The following is a 21,834-nucleotide window of genomic DNA, read 5'->3' as shown; positions in this document are numbered from 1 at the left end:
GGGAGCAGCCCCAGGATGCACTTGGCACAGCTCTGCCAGCAACACCCTGGCAGGAGCCCCGTCTGCGCGGCAGCCTCCTGGCTCCAGCCCTTCCTTCTCCCTCTTCCCGAGATGTGCTCCCGGGGCAGACACTGCCCGGTGTCCCCCCGAGCTGCTGCCAGGGCGCGGCTGGAGCCAAAACTGGCTTGTGTTCTGCCAGGGCCAGGATTTCCCGGGGCATTCAGGCTGGAGCTGGGACAGTGCTCCTGGAGGGGCCCTCCCTGTGCCCCTGAGCCGAGGAGACCTCCACCCCGCCAGCTCCTGCTCCCTGAGTCCCTGCCAGAGCAGCTGGTGCCCAGGCAGTGTGCAGGACTCTCTGAGCCTGGCTTTATCCCTCAGCTCTGCATCCCTCCCGCAGCATTTCTACCTCTGCGCACTGCTTTGCTGCCAGCCCAGCCCGAGCCCCCCCTGCTCTTTGCTCTTTAATCACATTCCACCTCCTCACGGTTCTCCCCAAGCCGCTGTTGACTCCTGCTGAGAAATAACCTGGCAATGGGGGAAGGTGCAGGGACATGGCCAGTGAATGGCTATATGAAATCCCGCTGGGGAGGGATGCTCTGCCTCGCCGCCCTGCGATGCAGCTGTAGGGGAGGCGAGGGGTTCCTGCTGCTCCACCCCAAGCTCAGGTGGGTGGGTGGGCACGGGGATCCCTCAGCTATGTGACTGCCAGGGGTCGAGCGCACTGCATGCCCCTGCCGCGGGGGACAGGCGGGTGATGGCTGTGGCTGCTGAGCTCAGACAAAGCTTCATCCGCGGCACAAAGCGCAAGGCCAGAGATTGGCTCCCGCTTTACGTCACCGAGGAGGAACAGCAGCATCAAGATTTTTTTTTTTTCCCTCTTCATTTTAATTCTGTTGCAATGTCTGTCCAAAAATAACCCAAGCTTCCTCCCCCGGGAATGCTCTGCATCAGAGCCTTGGCTCCTTCGCCCCCCTGTGCATTAGCCTGACAGCTGCTAAACGAAGCTATTATCTTATGTCACATCATAACCTTTTTAAAAAGCACATTTTCAGAGTGCAGGATTATTCTCCTGTTTCATGTGGGGCAGTGCAGGGATACACAGGAGGCCCTGGGTTTCCTGGCAGGGTGGCAAATGCCCCAGCTGGGGGCATTTCGCAGGGTGCTGGGGGGGCTGCACGTCCCTGTCCCTCCCCGCTGGCCATTACCACTGCCAGGGAAACCTGGGGCTCTGCAGGTGTCGGGAAATGCTCGGAGCCATGCCGCTCTGCTGCGCGTTGCAGGATGAGGCCAGTGTGGAGCCATACAGGGTGCAGGTGAGGCAGCCCCCCCATATTCTCCCTATGGTTTTGGGGAGATGCTGTCCCCAGCTGGCACATACCCCATGGGACCTGCCAGGTGATGGCCACGAGTCTTCAGGGCATGGGCAGGATAGGCCCCCAAAGGCCCCCTGCCCTACACGGCTGTGCTAGCGAGGTTCCCCAAAACCTTCTGCACATCCTCTGTGACACGGCCATGGGTTTGCAGAGGGGTCCCTGTGCCTCAGGCAGGACCCAGACCCCCACCCACCCCATGAGGCATCTCTGCGGCTGGGCTGGCACGGGTGGTGTTGGGTCCAGGAAGAACCAGCGCTGGCTCCTGTAGAGCATCCCGGGGAGGAGAGGTGTCCCCAGGGCTGTGTCAGCTCGCCCTGTGGCCCGGCGAGGTGTGTGATGTGCTCGGTGCTGACCCTCGCTTGCACCAGGCCTGCAGTCCAGGTCTCTGCAAACTGATTTCAGACATTTAAAAGTACAGAACAAATTGTATTGAGGTTATACTGAATGCTAGAGTTTCCCATGGAAGTACTTTATCATGTTCAAAAATATTTAATCCCAGCAATTTTCACATTGTTCTTATAAAAACAGACATGTATGAAGGGAAATGAAATGCTTAGTACATTTTTGGCACTTTTTTTTCTTTTTTTTTTCTTTTTTTTTTTTAACCTTTACAAATTACAAACACACATTCATTGTTTTTAAAGGAAAAAAACTAAGTCTCAGCTGTACACTGCAGAGATGCACTAACCACCCCAAACCTAAACCAGTCTCCCGTGGTTACAATTGCTGTTCTACAAGGACAAAAGAAAGACACCGGCAGCCAAGGACACCTTGGTGGCTTCACTGCCCTCCCCAGGGCCTGGCGGTGGGGGGGCCCACGGAGGAGCTGGCCCTTTGGGGGTCTGTGTCCCGATGGCTGGGGAACAGCCCTGCCCATGGCCAGCTCTGGCAGGGGTGAGGACAGCAAAGCAGCGCAGATGACGCTGAGGCTCAAACTGGGGTTCCACTGTGGTGGGACCAGTTTTGCTGGGCTGATTTCTGCCCATTTTTCTCCCTCCTGCTTACCCTGAGATGCTACCCGGGGACAAGGGTCCCGTTAGTGGGACTGGGCTCTTCCTGGTAAGGGTGATGGTGTCACTAATGAGGAACAACCAGGGTGAGCAGAGGCACTGGCTGCTCCACTGGTGCCCAGCGCGGTGTCCTGGGGGCTGCTGGGGGTGGCTGGTTAATGCTTCTCCGTGGAGCTGGGAGTCCTGGCTCGCTGCCTCTCGGCATCCAAAGCAAAGCGGGAAAAGAAAAGTGGCATGTACCTCGTGTGTGCCAGGCCGCCCCCTGCTCCCCGCACGGCAAGCAGGGCTCTGCACCGGCCGGCAGCTTTCCTGAGCCGCAGCGGGGACGCTCCCTGCGCCGGTGGCACACAAGTCCTGGTGGCCCCTGAGCCCCTGGCTGCAGGTCCCGCTGGGGACGAGGGGAGCGAGGACCTGCGGGATGGGGGCTGGCAGCCCCTGCGGCAAACCCTGCGCCTACCTCAGCTCCCAGCAATCAACTGCAGGCTCTTGCAATGGAGACGTTTTTAATTTTTAACAACAGCAGAACCGCAGAAATCCACCTGCATGTCTGTGGGCAGTGCCAGGGGACGCGCTGCCACACCGGGGGGGCAGCGGGTGCCCCCACACCTCCCCAGGACCCCCCGGGCTCTGCCCCGGCTCCCGCTGCTGCCTGCGCCTGGGGCTCTGCAGCACACCTATCGCAGTTTAAATAGAATAAATACAGTGAAGAAAACAGTAAAATCTTCAATAAAGAGGCAAAAGGAAAGACAACAGCAGGTCCAGGGGTCCAACCAAACTCCACGTGGTCTCTGGATTAGTTACTGAGGAAGTTCTATGAGAGCACATTAAGGTCACAGCTGGAGACTCTCTTACCACTGTCCTTATATTGAAACTTCATATTCTCTTGTTTCCTGAGAACAAGAAAAAGCCAGTTGAGGGCAGCAGCTGCATTTCAGGGTAATCTCCCCATTCCCAGATTGTAAGAGAGGCTCGGGGATTTGTTCTGCTCCCAGGGAAATGGTGCCAGCCCTGCCTGGACCCTGCAACCCCCTCCTGCCTGCCGGAGCTCCCCCCGGAGCCCCCGACAGGGACAGAGCCACCCTCCCGTCACTTCCCCGAGGGGACAGGCCCCAGGGACGGATGGGTGCAGCAAGACTCACCCCTGTCTCATAGATCGGGTTGTCAAACTCCGTTTCTACCGTGATCTGGCTGTAGGGGTGGGAGTACATGAGGGGCAGGCGGAGGCTGGAGTAGTACCGACACCTGCGGGGGGGGCACATGGGAGTCACTGGGCTGCACAGCAGGACCCCAGAGCAAAGCACGGCCAGCCCTGTCCTCCCATGTCCCCCCATCCTGGCTTCCCCTGTACCTCAGGGACCCCAGAGCAGAGCTCGGTGCTGGCTCCCCAGAACCATTCCTGGGGTATGTGGCCAGCGAGAACACAGCGATGCTGAGCCAGCCCTGGCCATGTCCCCACGGGGCTCTGCCACCAGCCCCCCAGCCCGGCTGCACGCCCCACCTTGTGAGATAGATGTATGCTCCTCCCAGCAGCAGGGAGATGATCAGCACCGGGATGAATATGGCCAAGGCCATATTGCCCCCCTCGAGTGATGTCTCTGCAGCGGCTTCTGCTACTGAAAGGACAGGATCCATTATGTTGGCATCTGCAAGAACCTTGTGATCCCCCCTCTGCCTCTGCCCTCCCTCCTGCCCAGCTCCTTGCAGGCTCTGGCTGATGGCCCCGTGTGGTCATCCCACTCACCTTCCAGAGCATGTTCAAAGCTGTCTTGGTTCACTGGAAGAGAAATGGAGAGTTACTGGTACGTAACTGGGTTTGACTGGGTGTTGGCAGCTGTTGGCTACATGGGGAGCCTGGGCTCAGAGTCTCCGTGCCCCAGGTGGTCCCAGCCACGCTGAAGACTTTCGGATTTTAATAAGCTCTCTGTAAGCTCACGCTCAGGACTGGGCAAGCGAGACACCAGCAGGAGGGCTCCGCCTGGAGCCGTGGTACACTCCAGAGAGCCCCACTGCCCCAGAGACGAGGTCTCCACGGATTCCCACTAAGCAATAATTAAGAACAATTCATCCTTGCAGCTTAGTGGCAATGGGAACATCCTCCTGTGTCCAAAAAGCACAATAAACCCAGAAAAACACCCAGGTCTCAGGTGAGTTTAACTCCTGGCTAGAAAATCCCTGGGGGTTTGCAGCCAGACAAAGGTCCCCAGGCTGACCCAGGTCAGGGACTGTGGCTGTCACCATGTCCCTCAGGTCCCTCGTTACCTTTGCAGATGGGCAGGGGTCCACTCCAGTGGGATGGCTGGCCCAGGATGCATTTGATGGTGACCTCCCCCATGAGCTCAAAGCCTTCATAGCACATGAAGGTCAGGGACTCTCCCGGCAAGTAGAGGCGCTTATAAAGTATTTGGTAGCCGTTTTCTGGCAGTCCTGGGTTATCGCAGGCCAGCGACTCCTCGGCTGAAAGGGAACACATCCTGGGGTGAGCCCCAGGGCTTGGGCTGCTGAGGGAGAGAAGGAGCTGAGGAAGCACCCAAGATCTCACCCCATCCCACTTTCAAGTAGCTCGAAGCTCTGCACCACCCTGCATGGCTGGGGAAGGTCTCAGCTACAGGGAAGAGCTTCCCAGGATCCCCGAGCAGAGGAGCTGAGCTGCGGGAGAGCAAGAGAAACCCCCCGAACTTACAGACGCAGTGCGGGAGCCGTGAGGTCCAGATGGGTGTCCCCGTCTCACGGCTGTAGCAGGTCAGCAGGGAGCTGCCCTCCAGCACAAAGCCGGGGTTGCACGTGTACTGGATGGTGGTCCCCACGAGCAGCACCGGGTCGGAGATGAGGCGAGTCGAGTGCTCCACCTCCCCCGGGTCTGTGCAGTACATAACTGAGGAGAAGAGGCCGTGTGAGTGGGGACCCCTGGCACGGTGGCAGGGACTGGCAGCTGTCACGAATCTGTGTGGTCACAGGGATGCCATGGGGACAGCAGCACGTTGCTCAGGGCACCGATGCTGCTTCTGCACTTACTCTTTTCGCAGAACGGGGGATCGCTGCTCCAGCTGAGGTCCCACTGGCAGGTGAGGGTGTCACTCCCCACGATATCATAGCCCGGGTCGCACTGGTAGGTGATCTTGGCCCCTCTCACCAGCTCCGTGTGCGACGTGGTCTTCCAGCCGTTCTGGATCTCGGGCAGGTCGGAGCAGGAGTCGTTGCGGGACACCTCTGCAGCCAGGAGAGACGCTGGCTGTCACCCGCCGAACGGAACCCCGCGGCACAGCCCTCCACGGAGCCGCTGCACGGGGACATGCAGCTCTTTGCCATGCTTCTGTCCCTCCCCAACAGCTCTCTGGTCCCAGGCACCACAGACAGTGGGGCCAGGTCTCTGGGTGGCATCCCCTGGGTAGAGGGAAGGGGCAGCAGCGGGTAACGGGGGCTCTTTGAAGCCTCCCCAGCCCTGACATTAAAAGCAGGCATAGCGCTGTACTGATCAGGGCAGTGTCTGTGCTGGGCTCAGGACAAAAAGAGCAGCCTGGGAACACAGGGCTCAGCACTGGCTGCAGGCGAGGAGTAGCACAGATGCTGTGGTCACGGCACAGCAGGTTTGCTCTGGTGAGGGGTTTGTGCCCTGCTGTCCCCAGCCCTGTGTGCTGCAGTGCACCGAGGAGGGGACCAGGTGATCTGCATTGCAGCTTGATCTCTATCATAACCGGGGCTGTCAGCAGTGGGAAGAAAACATGCTTGGAAGAAGTCTGCCAAGGGAAGACAGGTGGGGGGAGAGGCAGGCAGCGAGACTGCAGGCAGCTGTGGGGAAGGAGTGTCCTTTCCAGTCCTTGTTCCTTCCTTGGGCACCAGCCGCTCCAGTCTGGCAGACACGGCTGCACCAAAGGACATGTGAACAGCCGTCTCCAGGTGTAGTCTCAGCCTCTCCAGAGCAAGGAGCTGTGAGCTGGGGATGCCCGTCTCCGGAGCCAGCCCAGGGATGGGGTTTAGTGACCTCTCCTGGGAGGACAAATCACTGCAGTGCCTCAGTGTCATCAAGCCCATGTCTAAGTGTGTGTGTCAGGGGGATTTCCCCCCATTTCCAGCCATTTCTCTCCCTGTTTTGCTCCACAGTTGCATTGGGCTAGATCAGGGCTAACAGGGACCAAAAATGCAGCTGTCCTCCTGCAAAACCACCCCAGAACTGACTGATCCAGAGACCTGCAGTAGGGCTAGGGGTTTCTGCAGAAAGTGGGTTGTGCAGAAGAGTGCTGGTGTCACAGCAATTCTCCCTGCTTGCAGACCCAGCACCTGGACAACCTGGTCTGGCTGTGTGTCACAGTCCCCACTTACACTGCAGTGACAATGCCTGGGATGCACCCAGCACACCGCTCTACCTACCTATGTAGTTCATGATGAATCCTTGCCCCTTCCCGAAGATAAGCCCGGCAGGGTCCGAGTGGAACTGGATGGTGAGGTCAGGACTGGAGGAGTAGAGCTTCTGGGGCCCGCTGCTGCCAATGTACTGCCCCAGGATGCGGGCGGTGAGCTCGTCCCCATCGTAAATGGTGAGGATGTCGCTGTTGCTGAGGTTCAGGCTGGAAAGGAGAGCTCGGTTAGCGAGCAGTTTCGGTAGGGAGTGACATGACGGTGTTGGGCTCAAGTGTCAGCGAGGTGTCTGCCTGCCCCAGCACTGCAGTGCAGCCAACCTGCCTTGTGACCTGTCCCCAGGCCTGTGCCATCCCCAGGCAGGCTGGGCAAGGGCCGTGGGATCGGTCTGTCCCCACTGGGGTCGCAGAGCTGGTTTTCAAACGGCGAACCCGTAAGTCCTCCGGCGTCATCCTCCCCTCCGCGCTGTCCCCGCGGCCAGCAGAGAGCAGTGGCGGCCCGCGGATGGGCGGCTCGGCCGGGATGCAGCCGGGAATGACTGGGATCCAGGCGGGCAGGCAGCAAACGCCAGCCCGGGCAGCAGCCCCATTCACCCCGTTTGCTGCAGGGATGGGGCTGCGCCTTGTGCGCAAGCAAAGGGCTTCCAAGCAAAGAGCAGACGATGGATGCTCATCCCCGGGGAAACATGGCTCCATCACCTCCCATCCCTGCAGAGGAGCTGCCAGCCCTATTGCCGGGCTTCCTCCTGCCCCTGCAGCCCCACCGCTGGCTGCCTGCTCAGTGCTGGTAGTGGTAGTATGGGTGAACCTATCAGATCAACCCCAAGGATGGCACAGGCACGGTCCTGCATGCCAGCAAGGCTGGCCAGAACTGAGGGGCATGGCCAGCACCCGGTGCTCCGCTACTGGGCAGTGCAGGAGGGGCTGGGACAGGGACACCACGTCTACCCCTTCCCCATGGGGAAGAGAAGCAGGATGCTCCTAGCCCCGCAGGAGGAGTCTTCATCAGGTCTGAGGCTGAAGTAACTTCCCCAGCCAGGCCTGGACTCCTGCACTCAGGCAGGATCCGTCCAGCTGTGTGTGCAAATACCTGTGAGCCCAGGACATGCTTGGTCACTGCGGGATCCCTGCCCTGCACATTGGCCCATCTAATTCAGCCTTGTTTGGAGATGCCTGAGCCGATCCCCAAACATTTTATTAAGAATGTTCTTGGAAGGCACCCAGCTAATCCCCATGGCAAGCTGACATTTGTAGTAAATCTCTGCTTTCTGTCAAACATGATTTTCTCGGTGACATTTATGTCTGATGACTTCAAATCACTTGGCCTCCAGTTCTGCTCAGCCCAAGCACCCACAAAGCTGGGAGAGGTGCACTGGGACCTCTGACTTGTGATTTTTACAGAAAGCTTTAAAACCTTTATGACTCTAAGCCCCTACTTGAAACACGCTCTCCACTTGAAAACCCAAAATAGCATTGAAGATTCCCTTTGCACCGGCAGCATTATCATGCCAAGGGCTCTCAGCCTGGCATTGGATCCCCCACCCTTCTGACCCCCCTGCAGCAAGTGCTGCCGTGCCTGCCTGTGCCCGGACAGGTCAGTTGGGGCCTTGCTGGGCATCTCTGCTCTGCTGCCCCGCAGCTTTCTGAGCCATGTCACTGAATGGCATAGCAGCGGGCTGGCAGGCGGGAGGGGAACTGGTGCATTTGATGGTCCCAGAAGAGGGAGAAGGCAGGGAAAAGGAGGCAGGGCTGGGCAGAGCCTCCCACCGCCCCTCTCCCTCCCTCTATCACACTCAGCCCAAAGACTAAGCTGAGGTTTCCAGCTCAGGGATGTCCCTAGGCTTTCCTGGCCCTGCATGAACCAGTTTGTGATAGTGCCGGTGTCACCCTGAGCTGCACATGGTTATGTGCTGCTGTGGCACCGCTCCCTGCGGCTTTGCTCCAGAGGAGCCCAGAAGCTGTCTCAGGAGCAATTACCTACTGCAATGGATGGTTAAACAGTGCTTTGAACTTGGGGAGCAGCACTGGTACTGCCCTGGGCCTCCACGTGGGTGCTGAGGGGGATTAGGAATAGGGGGTTAGGAAAGCTCTGATGGGGAGAACAGGGAAATGACACGGGTCTGTGGCCAGGGGGGAGCAGGGACAATGCAGCCAAGTGGGCTGAGCACTGGCAGGGCAGAGACACATGCCAAGGTCTGGACTACTCACAGCTGGATGTCCAGGAAGAGCCGCTTCTCCTCTCCGACGTGAACCCGCCAGATGCAATCCTCCCCCTCCGTGTAGGGCTCTGGCCAGTTGGGGGACAGGATCACCCCAGCCACGGCGGTCAGCTCCCCTCCGCACATGGCTGCGGGAGCAAGAGGCAGGTGAGGCTCAGACAGGGTTCTGGGGGTGCTCACACTCCCCCCAGCACCGCCTCGTGCACGGGGACCGACCTCGGCACAGCGGCTCTGTGTCGTTCCAGTATGGGTCCCGCATGTTGACGCACTCGATGACGGCAGGGCCCTGCTCCAGGGAGTGCCCGGGGTCGCACGTGAACTCCACGGTGGTGCCCAGGTTGTAGGTGGGGTCGGAGGTGGTGAAGTTCCCATTCTGGATGTAAGGCTCGTAGCAGTGGCCCCGCTCGAAGGCTGGAAGACAAACCCCTCATTAGCCACAGAGACACGGCACTGGGTTGGGGAAGCACTGCCCCTCCCTGCTTCTCACACCTCAGCTCTGGGGCTTTGCTGCAATGTCCAGCTAGAAACCCATTCCTCCATCCCTGCCCTGCATGGGTGGCCTCTTCCATGGCATATTTTACAGGCAATTAGGATTAACAACAGTTTATCTGTCCCGAGCCACACAGGCTTAACCAAGCCCCACTTCCATTGTGTCTCAGCATCAGTCACACACTCCCTGTATTGCCAGTTGCTGTGTTTGCTGAGAAATCTCCCCTGGGATTACTGCAGCTTACTGAGCTCGGTCAGAGGTGGGAGGCTCCTGCGGGACTGACCCCCCCCAGCAGGATGCGCTTAATTGACAAGAGGAGCAAATCTGTGTGAGCTGCCCGGGACTTGCCCAGTGCCCCGTCCCCGAAGGAGCCGCTGGCGGGGCTGGGGAAGGCAGGAGCCAGGACAGCCCTGTGCCTGCGGCTGGTGTGGGCTCAGTGCCCAGCAGTGCCACGCTGTGGGGACTGAGGGAAGGGGACAGACTGGGTGGTGGCAGTCACCGCAGACTGTGTGATTCCAATGGCACCGATGGCCTTTTCAGCCCGGGTTCAGAGGGGCCCCATCCTGGACACAGCACCTGCTGCCCCAGGGCTGCCCCACGGCAGGCACAGGAGGCACATCCTGTGGACACTCAGCTCACCAACAGCATTTCACTATTTCTTTTCCCATTTATTGCCAGTCGAATGCATTCCTCAAAGCTACACCAGCCCCAGATGAGGTTTGGGTTGCCCTGTGTGGCTACAGTGACATGGGGAGTGCAGCACGGCGGAGCACGGGCTCAGCTGGTGCCAAGGCAGCCAAGACTCTTCTGACAGATCTCTCTGTGAATTGCCCAAACATCCCGAGGTCTGGGGGTGTTGGCTGAGGCTGGCCTGGGGTTCTCAGGGGCACCAAAATGAGAGCAGGTCACCTTCGAAGCGTATGTTGAAAGCTGTGGCGGACGCAGGCTCCTCTGCGAGGAAGTCAATCCTGATGGAGGAGCCGTCGCTAATCACCCCCTCGAAGGGGACGCTGTCGGCACGCAGCGAGTCGTAGAGGATGGCAGACTGGTTCATGTCCCCGCTGTACACCACCATCCTGCAAGTGAGGACATGGCACATTACATGGGAGAAGCGTTCCTGTGTCCTCCCTTGAGCATCTCCCAGCTCCCCCCTCCCTGGTACTCACGCTCATGGCATTTTAAAGAAATTGTGCAAACAAAAATTCACCAACCAGATAAGTCTCTTTTACGGTGTCATAAACAGGGGCTTTATTCTTTGATTTTACTGCAGGTCATAAAGCTGCTTTACTGCCTGTTACCGGCCTGAATGTTAATGCTGTTTAAACACAAGTGTCAGCACCACCAGTATGTGCTTTGTGCTATGGGTGCTGATCGCGGGGGACTTGCAGATCCCTGCACCTCAGTGGTGCATGGTGCTGGGCACTGGGTATTTGGGGGAGGAGGAGACACGTGTGACACAGCCCATGCATCGCCCCGCAGCTGGTGGGATCTAGAGACCTGCAGGAACCCCGGCACAAAGCACAGGGTCTCGGGGCAGCAGGGGCTGGGGCTCTGCGCTTGCCTTTTGCAGATCTTTTTGCTCAAAGACCCATTGTGCCTCCTGAGTGCTTGGACACCTAAATCAGGATCCTCCTCCTTGCACCAGGACCATTCTGTGCCCTTGTCCCCACCATCCTCTGGCTGGCAGCCTCCTCCATGCTGCGCTCCGAGCTTGGGTCGTTGCTGTCCCCGGGACACCCGCAGCCCGGGCACCAGGAGGGCAGGAGGGGTGAGTGGAGGAGATGAGACCAGGTGGGAGCTCCCAAGCTTTGGTCTATGTAGCACCCAGCAAAGCTCCTGGCTCTGCACCCTGGGCAGAGCAAAGCTCTCTGCAGTCCCGGGGTGCAGGGAGGGGGGCTCAGCACAGACCTCACCTGTCCTTCTCGGTCAGCAGCAGCTTCTCAAAGTGCAGGTGCAGCTTCTGGCCTGGGGGAGCCCCGATCGTCCACACACAGAATATGCTGCTCGACTGGTTGCCCGCATAGCTGGGTGAGAGGACGCGGCCGATGGTGGCATTGTGGATTGTCCCACCGCAGGGAGCTGAGATACAGAGCACAGCCACTGAGACACAGGGCAGGAACACAGGACAGGACAAAGAGCATGGGGAGGCATTTGCACCTGGAGCTTCTGCACAGCAAGGGGTTTGAAGCACTCTACTCCACTCAATGGAGAACTCATGCCCACCCAGGTTTCCTCACCAATCTTCAATTCATAAACCTCTTGCCCGGCTTGGCTTTGCTTTGTTTTGTGTATACGCATATATACTCACACACCCCCATAAAATCTGCAATTTCCTTTCCTTGACCTGCCTAATTAGGCAGATTCTGCTGCCACTGGTGTGAAAACCCGCAGTACCTTGGGCTGGCATTGCTCTCGCTCACTCCCAGGACCATGTTCAACTCATAGCTCAAAGAAACCAACTCTAATTCTTTTTTAATTTGGGGATCTCAATCTTTCTTAGCCCTGAGGCTGAGCACCGAGGCACATACCTGAGCAGATGGGCTCTGGGCTGCTCCAGTGCGGCCTTGAGGCGTTGATGCACGTGAGCACCCGGGGCCCCTGCAGCTCGTAGCCCAGGTGACAGTGAAAATGAGCAATTCCACCCGAGTGCAAATCCATCACAGTGACGTCTCCAAAGTCAGGTCTCCGCGGAAAGTTGCAGCTCAGCATGAACACTGGAACAAACACACCCATTTCAGAGCATAGGGCTTGTCTGCTCCCAGCCACTCCGCAGCCGAGGGGGGACACAAGTGACATGCTGGACGTGCCCATGCTGCCACAGACAAACCCCGTGGCTGAGGGCCAGCATCAGAGCACCGACAAACCAGCAAGTCTCTGCTTTTCTAACTGTTACTGCTTTTGCCCAGACCCAGTTTCTATTTTAAAAAATAATTTGCTTGAACTCATCTATTTTTTATAGCTCTGCAAGGGAAAAAATAGACTTGCAGGCTGGGTCTGTGCAGGAAGAGCTGCTGCATGGGGACAGAAATGGGGCAAGGTGGGTGTGAGGAGCACAGCAAACACTGGGGTCTGGGTTATTGGTGCATCTTGAACCCTCTTTCCAGGGCATGACAAGAGCTGATGCCTTGAGCATGGACATCCAGCAAAACGAGAGCCCAGCGTCCTTCCACCCTGCAGCCTGGTGGGACAGACACCCGTCCCACCCATCCTCGTGTGCCCGCAGTGGAGAGGCACCCACCCTGGTAGTGGAGTTGGAAGGTCCCCACCACCTCGTCCTGGAAGGTGCGGAAGTAGACAGAGATGGTGTTGGTGGGGCTGCGGATCACCTGGCCCTCCACCAGCAGGCTCTGGTTAGCCAGGACCACCAGCGCGTCGCCGTCCACCCCGCGGATGGAGAGCACCTCCCCGTCGGACAGGTTCACACTCTTCACCTGGGGGGAGCACAGACCCGTGAGCTGTGGGGTGAAGGCGGGGGTCCCAGTGACGGTGAGACAGAAGGGAGATGGAGTGGTCCCACGAGTCGCTGGTCAGGGTACTGGTGGGTGCCCAATTCCACCGTCATCAGTCCTGGAAGCAGAGCTGCATCTCGGGGCACCACAGCACTGAGCATGGTCATGGCCAAGGCTCACCGGTCTGAGCCGTGGCTGGGCTGTTCAGCACAGATCTGCCACCAAAACAGGGTATTTTTGCTCACCATCCACCCTATGCACCAGGGATCCTCCCCAGGATCCCTCATCCACACCAGGGAGTGATGGGGAGTCACTGCAAATGAGCAATCCCAAAAGCCTTTAATTACTATTTGGAAATAGCTGAAAAGTAACCCCACGTTTGCATTTCAGCTTAATAAATGGGCTCATATTTCAGCAGAAAGATGCTCATCAGATCATTTGTTTCTTAAGTGGGTGAGGACCAGGGCTCTATATTTAGTACACACCACAGCCTCAGTCCGTAATTGCGAGCACTCCCGATGACGTTGTGACTAGAAGGATTTGTTGGTGTTGTCACAACTGTGCCAGTCCCCGAGGGCTGCTGGTACCGCACACAGAGCCACCCGCTGTGCCTGGCATCCTCTGACCTTCTGCTGGAAAACCCGAGATTTCATCTGGAGAAACGACCCTGACCTTGTTGAGTAACTCCCTGCCTGCCCCAAAGGTCCATAAGCCCTGACCGGTGCCTGGCAAAGCCTGGTCCTCACTTTTAACTCAGGAGGAGCTGATTTTGCCTTATTTTGCAGCAGTGTGCTGGGTCCCTGCAGAGTCCCTGGTCCCCACTGCAGGGCACAGCAGTCCTTGGTCCTCATGGGTGTCACACAGCACACTGGAAACAAAGGACAAGTGTGTGCCCTGGACCCCAACCTGCCCTGGGTCATTTCTTCTGCAGGTTTTGTCCTGAAAATGTGGCTCCCCGGGATAGCGTACACACCAATTGCAGCTGGTGGGCCAGCTCAGATCTAATTATTAATAAACAGAATGAGTTAAATGTTATTGGGGATGAATTATCTGGAGAGCAGGACCCAGGAAAGATAAACAGGCTATGTACAACGTTAACAACTCACCCCCAGCTCCCACTAGAGCAGAGTTTTTCTTCCTGAGCCAGGTCTGAATCACTGCAAAGATGTTTCCAGGGTGTTTCTAACACATTTTGTTCTGGTCACTCAAAGATCAACCTTCTCCACAGCTAGCTTCCTCCAGTGATGACTAGCACGAAACACACTATCTAGCACTATATCGCTCTGGCAAGAGAAACATCCAGGGGTGCTGTCCGAGTAGCTGAGCGGCCCTGCTCCCCCCAGCTCTTCCACTGGGCAGGGGTTCGGAGGAGCAGCTGGGGCGGGCAGAGCTCTGCAGAGGAGCTGATGGACGCTGCAGCATCTCCCCGGCCCCTCGCAGGGTGGGGGCACCACTCAGCCTCCTCCTCCTGCAAACCCAGCCCAGAGGAGCCCGGAGCAGGGATGTCACCACCAAGGAACTCGTGCCAGTGGCATTCTCAGGGGACTCCATCTGCTGAGGTGGCATTGGCGGGTACAGATGAGGTGGCCTGGTGCCAGGAACCGTCAGACACCGTGAGAGGGACCATATGTGCAAGTCCCTGCTGGGGCTGGGGAGGACAAGTTCTTACTTTAATCAGACTGCACCAATGTCAGCTCCAAAAGGGTCTGTTGGGAAGCCAGGAGGGATCCTTCATTCAAGCTGCCAGCCCTGCTCACCCACTAGAAAATCTCTTTAGGGAAATTCTATTTCCTGCCAAGAATTTTAAAAATAAATATAATTTAACTAAACATTTGGAGAGCTGGCTGCTCCATGGCTCCCAGCGCTGCGATGATGCGACCCCGGCTGGTGCGGGGGCAGGCAAGCTGTGGCACAGCTCCCCCCAGGATGCTGTGGGGATGTGGGGAGCAGACCCCAGCCACAGGCAGGTTTTCTGGCAGCCCTTCCCGAGATGGTGCCTATCAGCCAGGCTTTGTGCCCAAGACCTTCCCCTGCGCTCTCCAGCGCATCTTTCCTCACATTCAGGCTCCAGTGGGACCCGCTGAGACCATACACCGCTCGTGACAGGGGAGGGCACCAGCCAGGCTCCTCACAGAGCTCAGTCACCCCAGCTCCCCGCCACTGCAGAGCAGCACAGCGCACACACAGCTCTGCTGCCCAGCCTGGCTCCCCGCAAACCAGCATTCCCCAAAACAGCATCTCCAGCAGGTCCGGCCCGCAGAGCTCCCAGCTCAGCCCCAGCAAACCCACACAGAAAAAAGGAACCCCCATGGGTCACCACTGCATCACACCATCCCGGCAGGTGAGCTCAGCCCCACTCCTACTCCTCCTCCCCCAGCAAGGTCCCCCCTGCCTATCTCCATTACAGGAGCTGTGAATTAACTCCAAAGCACTTAAATGCTCACCAATTATCCACAGGAGGGTGAGACAGCTGAGGAGGTTGCACCGCGTTACTCCAGCACCTACCCCATGTCATTAGCCTTGCAGCCACCAAAGCTTGCAGAGCTTGTATGCGTGAAACAATTAAAAAGTGATGGAAGAGAGTTTGTCAGCATGAAGCACAACATGGGGAGCAGTGGGGAGGTGATGGCACACAGGGCAGTAGTACCCGCAGCGGCTGTGCTCGCAGCTCCGCGCTCCCGTGTGTGCCAGCTCACAGCGTTCACAGACACCTGCACACAGAGCAGCCCCGCTCTCTGCCACAGCTGGGATTTGCTGTCAAATACCTGCTTGTCTCTGGGGTTTTAACCCTTCCATTCTCAGTGACGTGGCCCTGCTTCGGTGTAGGAGCCGTTTGTCAAAACCTATCCAAAGCAAGTGCTGGTTGGAGAGATGACTTGGGCTGCCCACCCGAACCCCTCAGGGCTGCCCACTCTCCCCGGACAGGCAGCAGGCAGAGGGCTGCGCTTGGCCCTCCTGCAGACACTGCTGCTGCTTCGCCCCTTCCCACGAAGGCTGAGTGCCTATTTTGCAAATTGCCTGCTAGCGTCTCGTTGTTAAATTAATTGCATGGCATTTTAATGCTTTGATCATTGCTGACATTCAGGATGTACCAGTTCCCTCATATAGTTTATTTATTACATAGCTTAAGAAAAATCTGGGGTTTGTGTTTTGGTTTTGTTTGTTTGGTTGGTTGGTTTTTTGTTGTTGTTTTAGTGGGGTTTTTTTGGGTTGGTTGGTTTGTTTTTCCCTAGGAAGGGGGAGTTTTAGCAAGCACTGGTACCTGAGGCAGCCATGCCCAATATGCAGGTGCTTTGCATCCTTTGCTGCCACAGCATGGGGGGGGTGGACCATGGTGATCCCCACCCTGATGCGTTTCTCACCTGGAGCTCGACGCCGTAGCCGGTGTAGACGGTGATGTTGTAGGTGCACTCCAGGTAGCTGTGCAGGGGCAGGGGGGGATAGTCCGTGGAGTCAATGTAGCCCTCGGGGTCGTGGAAGCTCATGCTGCAGAGGACTGGGGGAACTTGTGTCAGCGATTGCCCTGAGGAACCGGCTCACCCAGCAGCTCCCTCCTGCACTCGGGTGCTCCCGCGGCCCTAAATCCCAGCACCCTAGTCCCTGCTCCAGCAGCCAACCTCACCAACGTGCAGAAGGTTTTGGGCAGCTCCCCAAACTCAGTGCACAGAGCTGGTCCCCGTCACCTGCCGTATCCCTCTCCCATGCCCCCCACCCTGTGCAGGCAGTGCAGCTTACCCGGGCTGGGCTCCGTGGTGGTGACGGTGGTGGTGATGATGGTGGACGTGGTGGTTTCTTGGCTCTCTTCTGACACAGGGCCGTGCACCTCACTTTCTGTGCCGTTTGTCCGGTTAACGGCGGCACCGGCGGGAGCCGTTGTGGGAGCCTCACCGGCATCACCCACGCTGGCGGGGAAGGGCCCGGGGACCCGTGGCGGCAGCGTGGACGGGGAGATCTGCAGCGCGGGGTGGACGGTGGTGGCCTGCCCCACCCAGGGCAGCTCGGGGGGGCTCTGCTCCGTGTGCCCCGCTCTGGCTGCTGCCTCTGCCGGCACATGCGGCACTTGGGAGCCACTGGGGAGCCCAGAACCCAGCGGCGTGGCCAGGGAGTGAGCCTGGAGGGGCCGTGGCAGGGTGGGCTTGGGCTTCGGGTGCTTCCTTGCCGTATTTACTTGCTTTGGAGCAGGTGGCTTTTTCTTAACAGGGAAAGTTTGTTTTGCATCAGCGTTGGAGGTGGTGGTGGGTGTTGGCAAGACATGGCTCTGCACCAGCAGCGTTGTCTCCTCCGCCGCCAGCTCAGTGCCACCTTCTGCCACCGGCAGGAGGTTGAGGGCAGTGGCATGCCCGAGCTCTCTGGTTCCACCAGCCAAACCTGTGGTGTGCCTGAGCTCCCCAGGTCCACCAGCCAAACCTGTGGTGTGCCCAAGCTCCCCGGCTCCACCGTTTGTGTTGTCCACCAGCTCTTCTGCAGCAAGAGGGTCCGGGCTGGCGGGAACCAGTGCTGCCCCTGATCCGCTGTCTGCAAAAAAATGGAGAAAAGTGGGACTTAGGCAATTCTGGGCATGAAATCGTAGCTGTGCCAGTGGCACGAAATCAGCCCCCTGGGGAGCTGTGGCTGATTGAACGCCTGCCGCTCTCCCAAACGGGCTCATTATGGGAAAGCGATAATGAGCCTGCACAGATTCCCTGAAAGTTGTTTTTTTGCTGAAAGTCAGTGGCCTTATCTCGCTGTTTCAGAGCTGTTATTTGGTCTCTTTATCTAGAGGTCACTTGTTCAGGGAGGTTCACTCGCTCCTGCTGAGTTTGTTGCTCTGGCTCGGTCTCTGTGAAAAGCCTTTATTTTTGCAATTGTCATCAGCAAATGTGGCTATTTCAAAGCGCCTGATTAGGCCACGGCTCTTTCCCATTGTCTTCCCCTTGCTGCTGCCCGGCGGGGAACAGACGCCGATTCACTGGCCTCCTCAGCCTCCCGCAGCAGAACACCACCCGCTCAAAGTCTCTCCTTGGGCAGCCACAACCTTTTGTGTTGGGCGAAGAAATGCGCGGGAAAGGAAGAGCAATCAAAGCTCCACTGCCACCGCTTTGGCCAGGGAGTTTAATTGCCTGAAATACAGATCTATTCACCACCAACGGGTCTGATGGGGCTGCGGTCCACGGTGTGAAATGAGCTGTAAGCAGCACTGTGGCTCTGAGAAGCGCTGCAGAAAGCTCCGAGAGGCAGAGAGTCAACATTTTCCATGGAAACAGCAGTTGCCAGGGAAGGCACTTAGTACATGGTGCTTAAAGATGCTGATTCCAGGCCCCTCAGCTCCCCTGTGAGGGTTTGGAGCCCAGGTCCCCAAAACGTGGCACCTGGCCGGGCATGGGGGGTCTGTGAGCCCCCAGCCCTGCTGATGGCCCAGGCACATGCTCTCCTCCAGCACTGCAAACTGAGGTACCAACCTGCTCCGAAAAGCAGTTTGAGCTGCCGTGACATCCCTGTGGGGCAGTGGGGACATGTGTCCACCACAGTGCTGGGTCGCTGGGGGATCAGAGTGGCAGCTGGGGGCTTTTCCTTCCCAAACATACTCCAGCAAAGCACAATAAACCTCTGGTTCACCTTGGGCACATCATTACAGTTAGTGTTACAGATGCTTTAAACAAAAGCACAATGCTTGCATTAAATTTAACTTGGGGTTTTTGTGTGTTTCAGATTCTACTAATTAGGGCAGGACCAGAACAAAAAGGAAGAAAAGGAGCTTTTGAATGCAGAACCTGAAACACAGGGACACTGCAGGGCGGTTGTTGCGGGGGAGTACCATTTCTCCGGCATCCAACCACCCTTTACATCACCCTGTGATTTTAGAGCCTTTCAACTTCTGCTGCTGACGCCTTACCATTAGTTTTGTACAGCCAGCATGAGCTGGGCACACCGTGGTACAGCCCGGCACAGCAGTGGGACAGTTCAGCGGGTTTACACCAGCACCACCGGGTCACTTCCACATATGCCAGGGAGAAAAGGGACTCACAGTGGCAATGGGGTGTCAGGGTCCAGCCCTGAATGCCCCAGCAGTCCCTGCCAGCTCCCATTGGAACCAAGCAGTGTTTCTTGCTGCAGCTCGTGCAGGGATAAGCAATGGTCGCTGCTCTGTATGGTCTGCAGCAAAAGCAGCCCATGGGCACCCTCGGTTAAGGGGGACACTCCCATCTGGGAACAGCAGGGCAGGAGGGACGAGCACAAGCAGCCTGTGCAGAGGAAAGCAAACAGCCTGCTGAAAGTTTACTTTGCTCGATCTTCTGGGAAATCAAAGCAGTTTCTGACAAGAACTGAAGGGAACACAACAGGGAAGGGAAAAGGCTGGGAGAATTAGCTTAAAGGATGGAGTTCCCAAAATCTGCATGTCCGAGGCTGGAGGTGATGTATTTTTGCCCAGGTCTGTGCAGTGGGTGCAGTGCAGGAGCAAAGGAGCCTTCCCCTCACTGCTGGCCGGCTCCCCTCTCCTCCTGCTGAGCTGTGCCAGACCCATCCCCAAGCTGCTCCTGCTCCTCGGTCCCGGACAGCCCTGGCACGGGGTGGTGGCACCAGGCTGGTCCCCAGCCCTGGCACGGGGCGGTGGTACTGCGCAGGTCCCCAACCCCAGCTCCTCAGGACAGCCGGGGACGTGCGCCTGCCTGCCCCATCGCTGCTCCTGCTCTCAGCTGCCGAGCTGCAGACCCAGCCGCAGGCAAACCAGTTCTGGACTCCTTGGCCTCTCCCGTTGTGTTTCCCACAACTTAAAAAATTAATTCCTTAATTAGCAGTGGTTCGGCAAATTCATTAGCCAATTCCCTTAGCACATTAGGAGACATTTCACACACGTTGTCTGCAACCACCGACTTGTGTCAGCTCTGAATAATCTCCCCGGGAAGGGAGAGTGCCTGGGTGTCCCCATGCCTGCTGCTGGTGGGGCAGCCCAGGAGCCCCCACAACCTCTGCTTGTTGCTGAGTGTCTCTGCCTCCCTCTGCATCCTGGCCTGGGCTGAGCCTGGCCTCCACGGGAATCACACCAGGGGGCCATGGGCATCCTGCCGTGGGGTGATGGGGGGAAATCGGTCCCCAAGGCAATGCCAGCATCAGCTCTCCCCCCTGACAAGCCGTGTGGGGCTTTCACATGCTTTAGGCTTCCTCTCCCAGGCCAAGCCCAGGACGGGCGGCTGATGGCTGCTCTCCCACTGCTGCTAGTCATCGATTTTAGTGCAAAACTGTTTCTCCATTACAGCAGAGGATGGGGCTGTCAGACGAGGAGGAGGTGGCACGGGCCTGGGAGACGAGGGGAGAGGAGGGGGCTCGCTGGCCGGTGGGACGTGGTGGGACACTGGCTCACAGTGAGACAGTTGGGGTGTCCCCACAAGAACCTGAGTCCTTAAAGCTGGTGTGTTACCCAAAACAGCAAAACAGCATCCTCGGGTTATTCGTCATGTGAACTTTAATTCTTAACGGATGTTGTCATTAAACCATATTTTATGCTTTCAGAAAGCTGACTAATTTCTTATTAGATCCTTTGCCAGGATGCATTTAAATGATTCTGTCCTTAACAAAGCATGAAATAAAACACTTGGTATAGCGACTCCATAATGAGATACTTAACATGCTTTAGTTTGTAAAGGGCAAATGTGTATTTCAGGGAAGTGTACGCAGCCAGGCTGGAGCGGGGAGATGGAGGCACAGGGAGGGCCCTGGCTGCCATGATTAATAAGGGCATATTCTGCGTTACCAGAAATAGAAGTGATTAATGATCTTAACTCCAGATTGCATCGCCACCCCCAAACCAGAGCTGTGCTCCAGCATGTCCCCAAGCCGCGGCTGCCAGCCCTGCCTGCCCGGTGCTGCCAAACCCGCTGTACCTTTGGTAAGATACTTTCCATATGATCTGAATGCAAACAGCCATTCTCTCACCTCCAAGGATAACCATGATGAGAGATGAGCTTTGCAATTGCCCAAGCATCTTTGGAGAGTTGCTGCCCAGGAGCCGGCCCAGGAGCATGGTGGGGGTGGCAGCTGGCAGCTCTGCAGCCCCTGTCCCCCCGCAGGAGCACAGCGATACCACCTAATGCCACCAGAGTGCTAAATAAACCACCAGAGATTTATAATAAATTCTGTGGATTTATTCTGAATTGCAGTAGCAAAAATATTCTGGTAATGGCAGGAAATGTTGTGAGCACAGAAGGGTTGCTTGCAGTGCTCTCATAGCCAGTCTCTCACTCTGCTGCCTGCTTCCAGCGTGGGACAAAGCTGTTTAATGTCGCCCAGAATGCCCATGTCCCCACCACCACCCCGGCCCCAAGGAATGCTGAGCTGGGGTGGGGACAGGCAGAGCAGGACCCTCCCCAGCTGCCAAAATCCATCCTACTCTGCACGAGTGATCGATCCAGAGACACTGAGCTGGCGGAAGAGAAATGATCACGTTTGACCTTGATCTAATCTGCTAAACCATCTCCGGAGGAGGTAAATGCTATCAAGAGGTACAAGGGGTTTATCTGGTGTCTTGATCATGAGCACTCTGCAGACGGTTCAGGGCTGGAAAGTTTCTCTAAATCCACAAAAGCCTCTGCAAGAGTCCCTCGCAGCCCCTGCACCCACAGCACTGCGCTCTGCACAGTGGCGTCGGCAGGGGCGACTGCTCCTGCAAGATGGGACAGAAACGTCCGGGACAGTTTGGAGCACAAGTGACCTTAATGCAAAACGACAACTCGTCTTCAGGTCTATTCTGGGCTCTGCCTAGATACCAGCATGTAAACACCACGGAAGGAAGCTGGGCTCCAGGGAGGATGTCTCCAACCAGCTTGCACTCCCCCGTGGTTTATACTTAGCCGCTGTCGGAAGCATTCACTCCTCGGCAGGGCACGGGTGCCCATCACTGTGCTGTGCGGCTGCCGGGGACGGGAGTGACAGCACGGGGGGGTAGAGAGGCAGGGGGACAGGCAGG

The 21,834-nt window shown here is 57.4% G+C and overlaps 1 protein-coding gene across 1 annotated transcript; it reads right to left on the bottom strand.

The window, feature by feature from the left end:
• Positions 1-3,243: 3,243 nt before the first annotated feature.
• SEZ6L (seizure related 6 homolog like) lies at positions 3,244-20,892 on the bottom strand. The gene is made up of 17 exons (XM_065646659.1): positions 20,805-20,892; positions 16,629-17,408; positions 16,256-16,389; positions 12,683-12,875; positions 11,973-12,158; positions 11,358-11,523; positions 10,354-10,520; positions 9,171-9,365; positions 8,944-9,082; positions 6,749-6,945; positions 5,396-5,590; positions 5,064-5,255; positions 4,643-4,837; positions 4,125-4,157; positions 3,882-3,996; positions 3,523-3,625; positions 3,244-3,273 (listed from the first exon to the last, which is right to left on the bottom strand). The coding sequence occupies exons 1-17, from the start codon at positions 20,890-20,892 to the stop codon at positions 3,244-3,246; spliced, it is 3,108 nt and encodes a 1,035-aa protein (XP_065502731.1).
• Between the last annotated feature and the right edge of the window lie 942 nt (positions 20,893-21,834).

The sequence above is a fragment of the Caloenas nicobarica genome, chromosome 16 (assembly GCF_036013445.1).
Source record: "Caloenas nicobarica isolate bCalNic1 chromosome 16, bCalNic1.hap1, whole genome shotgun sequence".
NCBI lineage: Eukaryota > Metazoa > Chordata > Aves > Columbiformes > Columbidae > Caloenas > Caloenas nicobarica.
The sequence above is the reverse complement of the archived record's forward strand: the minus strand, read 5'-3'. Positions and strand labels throughout refer to the sequence as shown.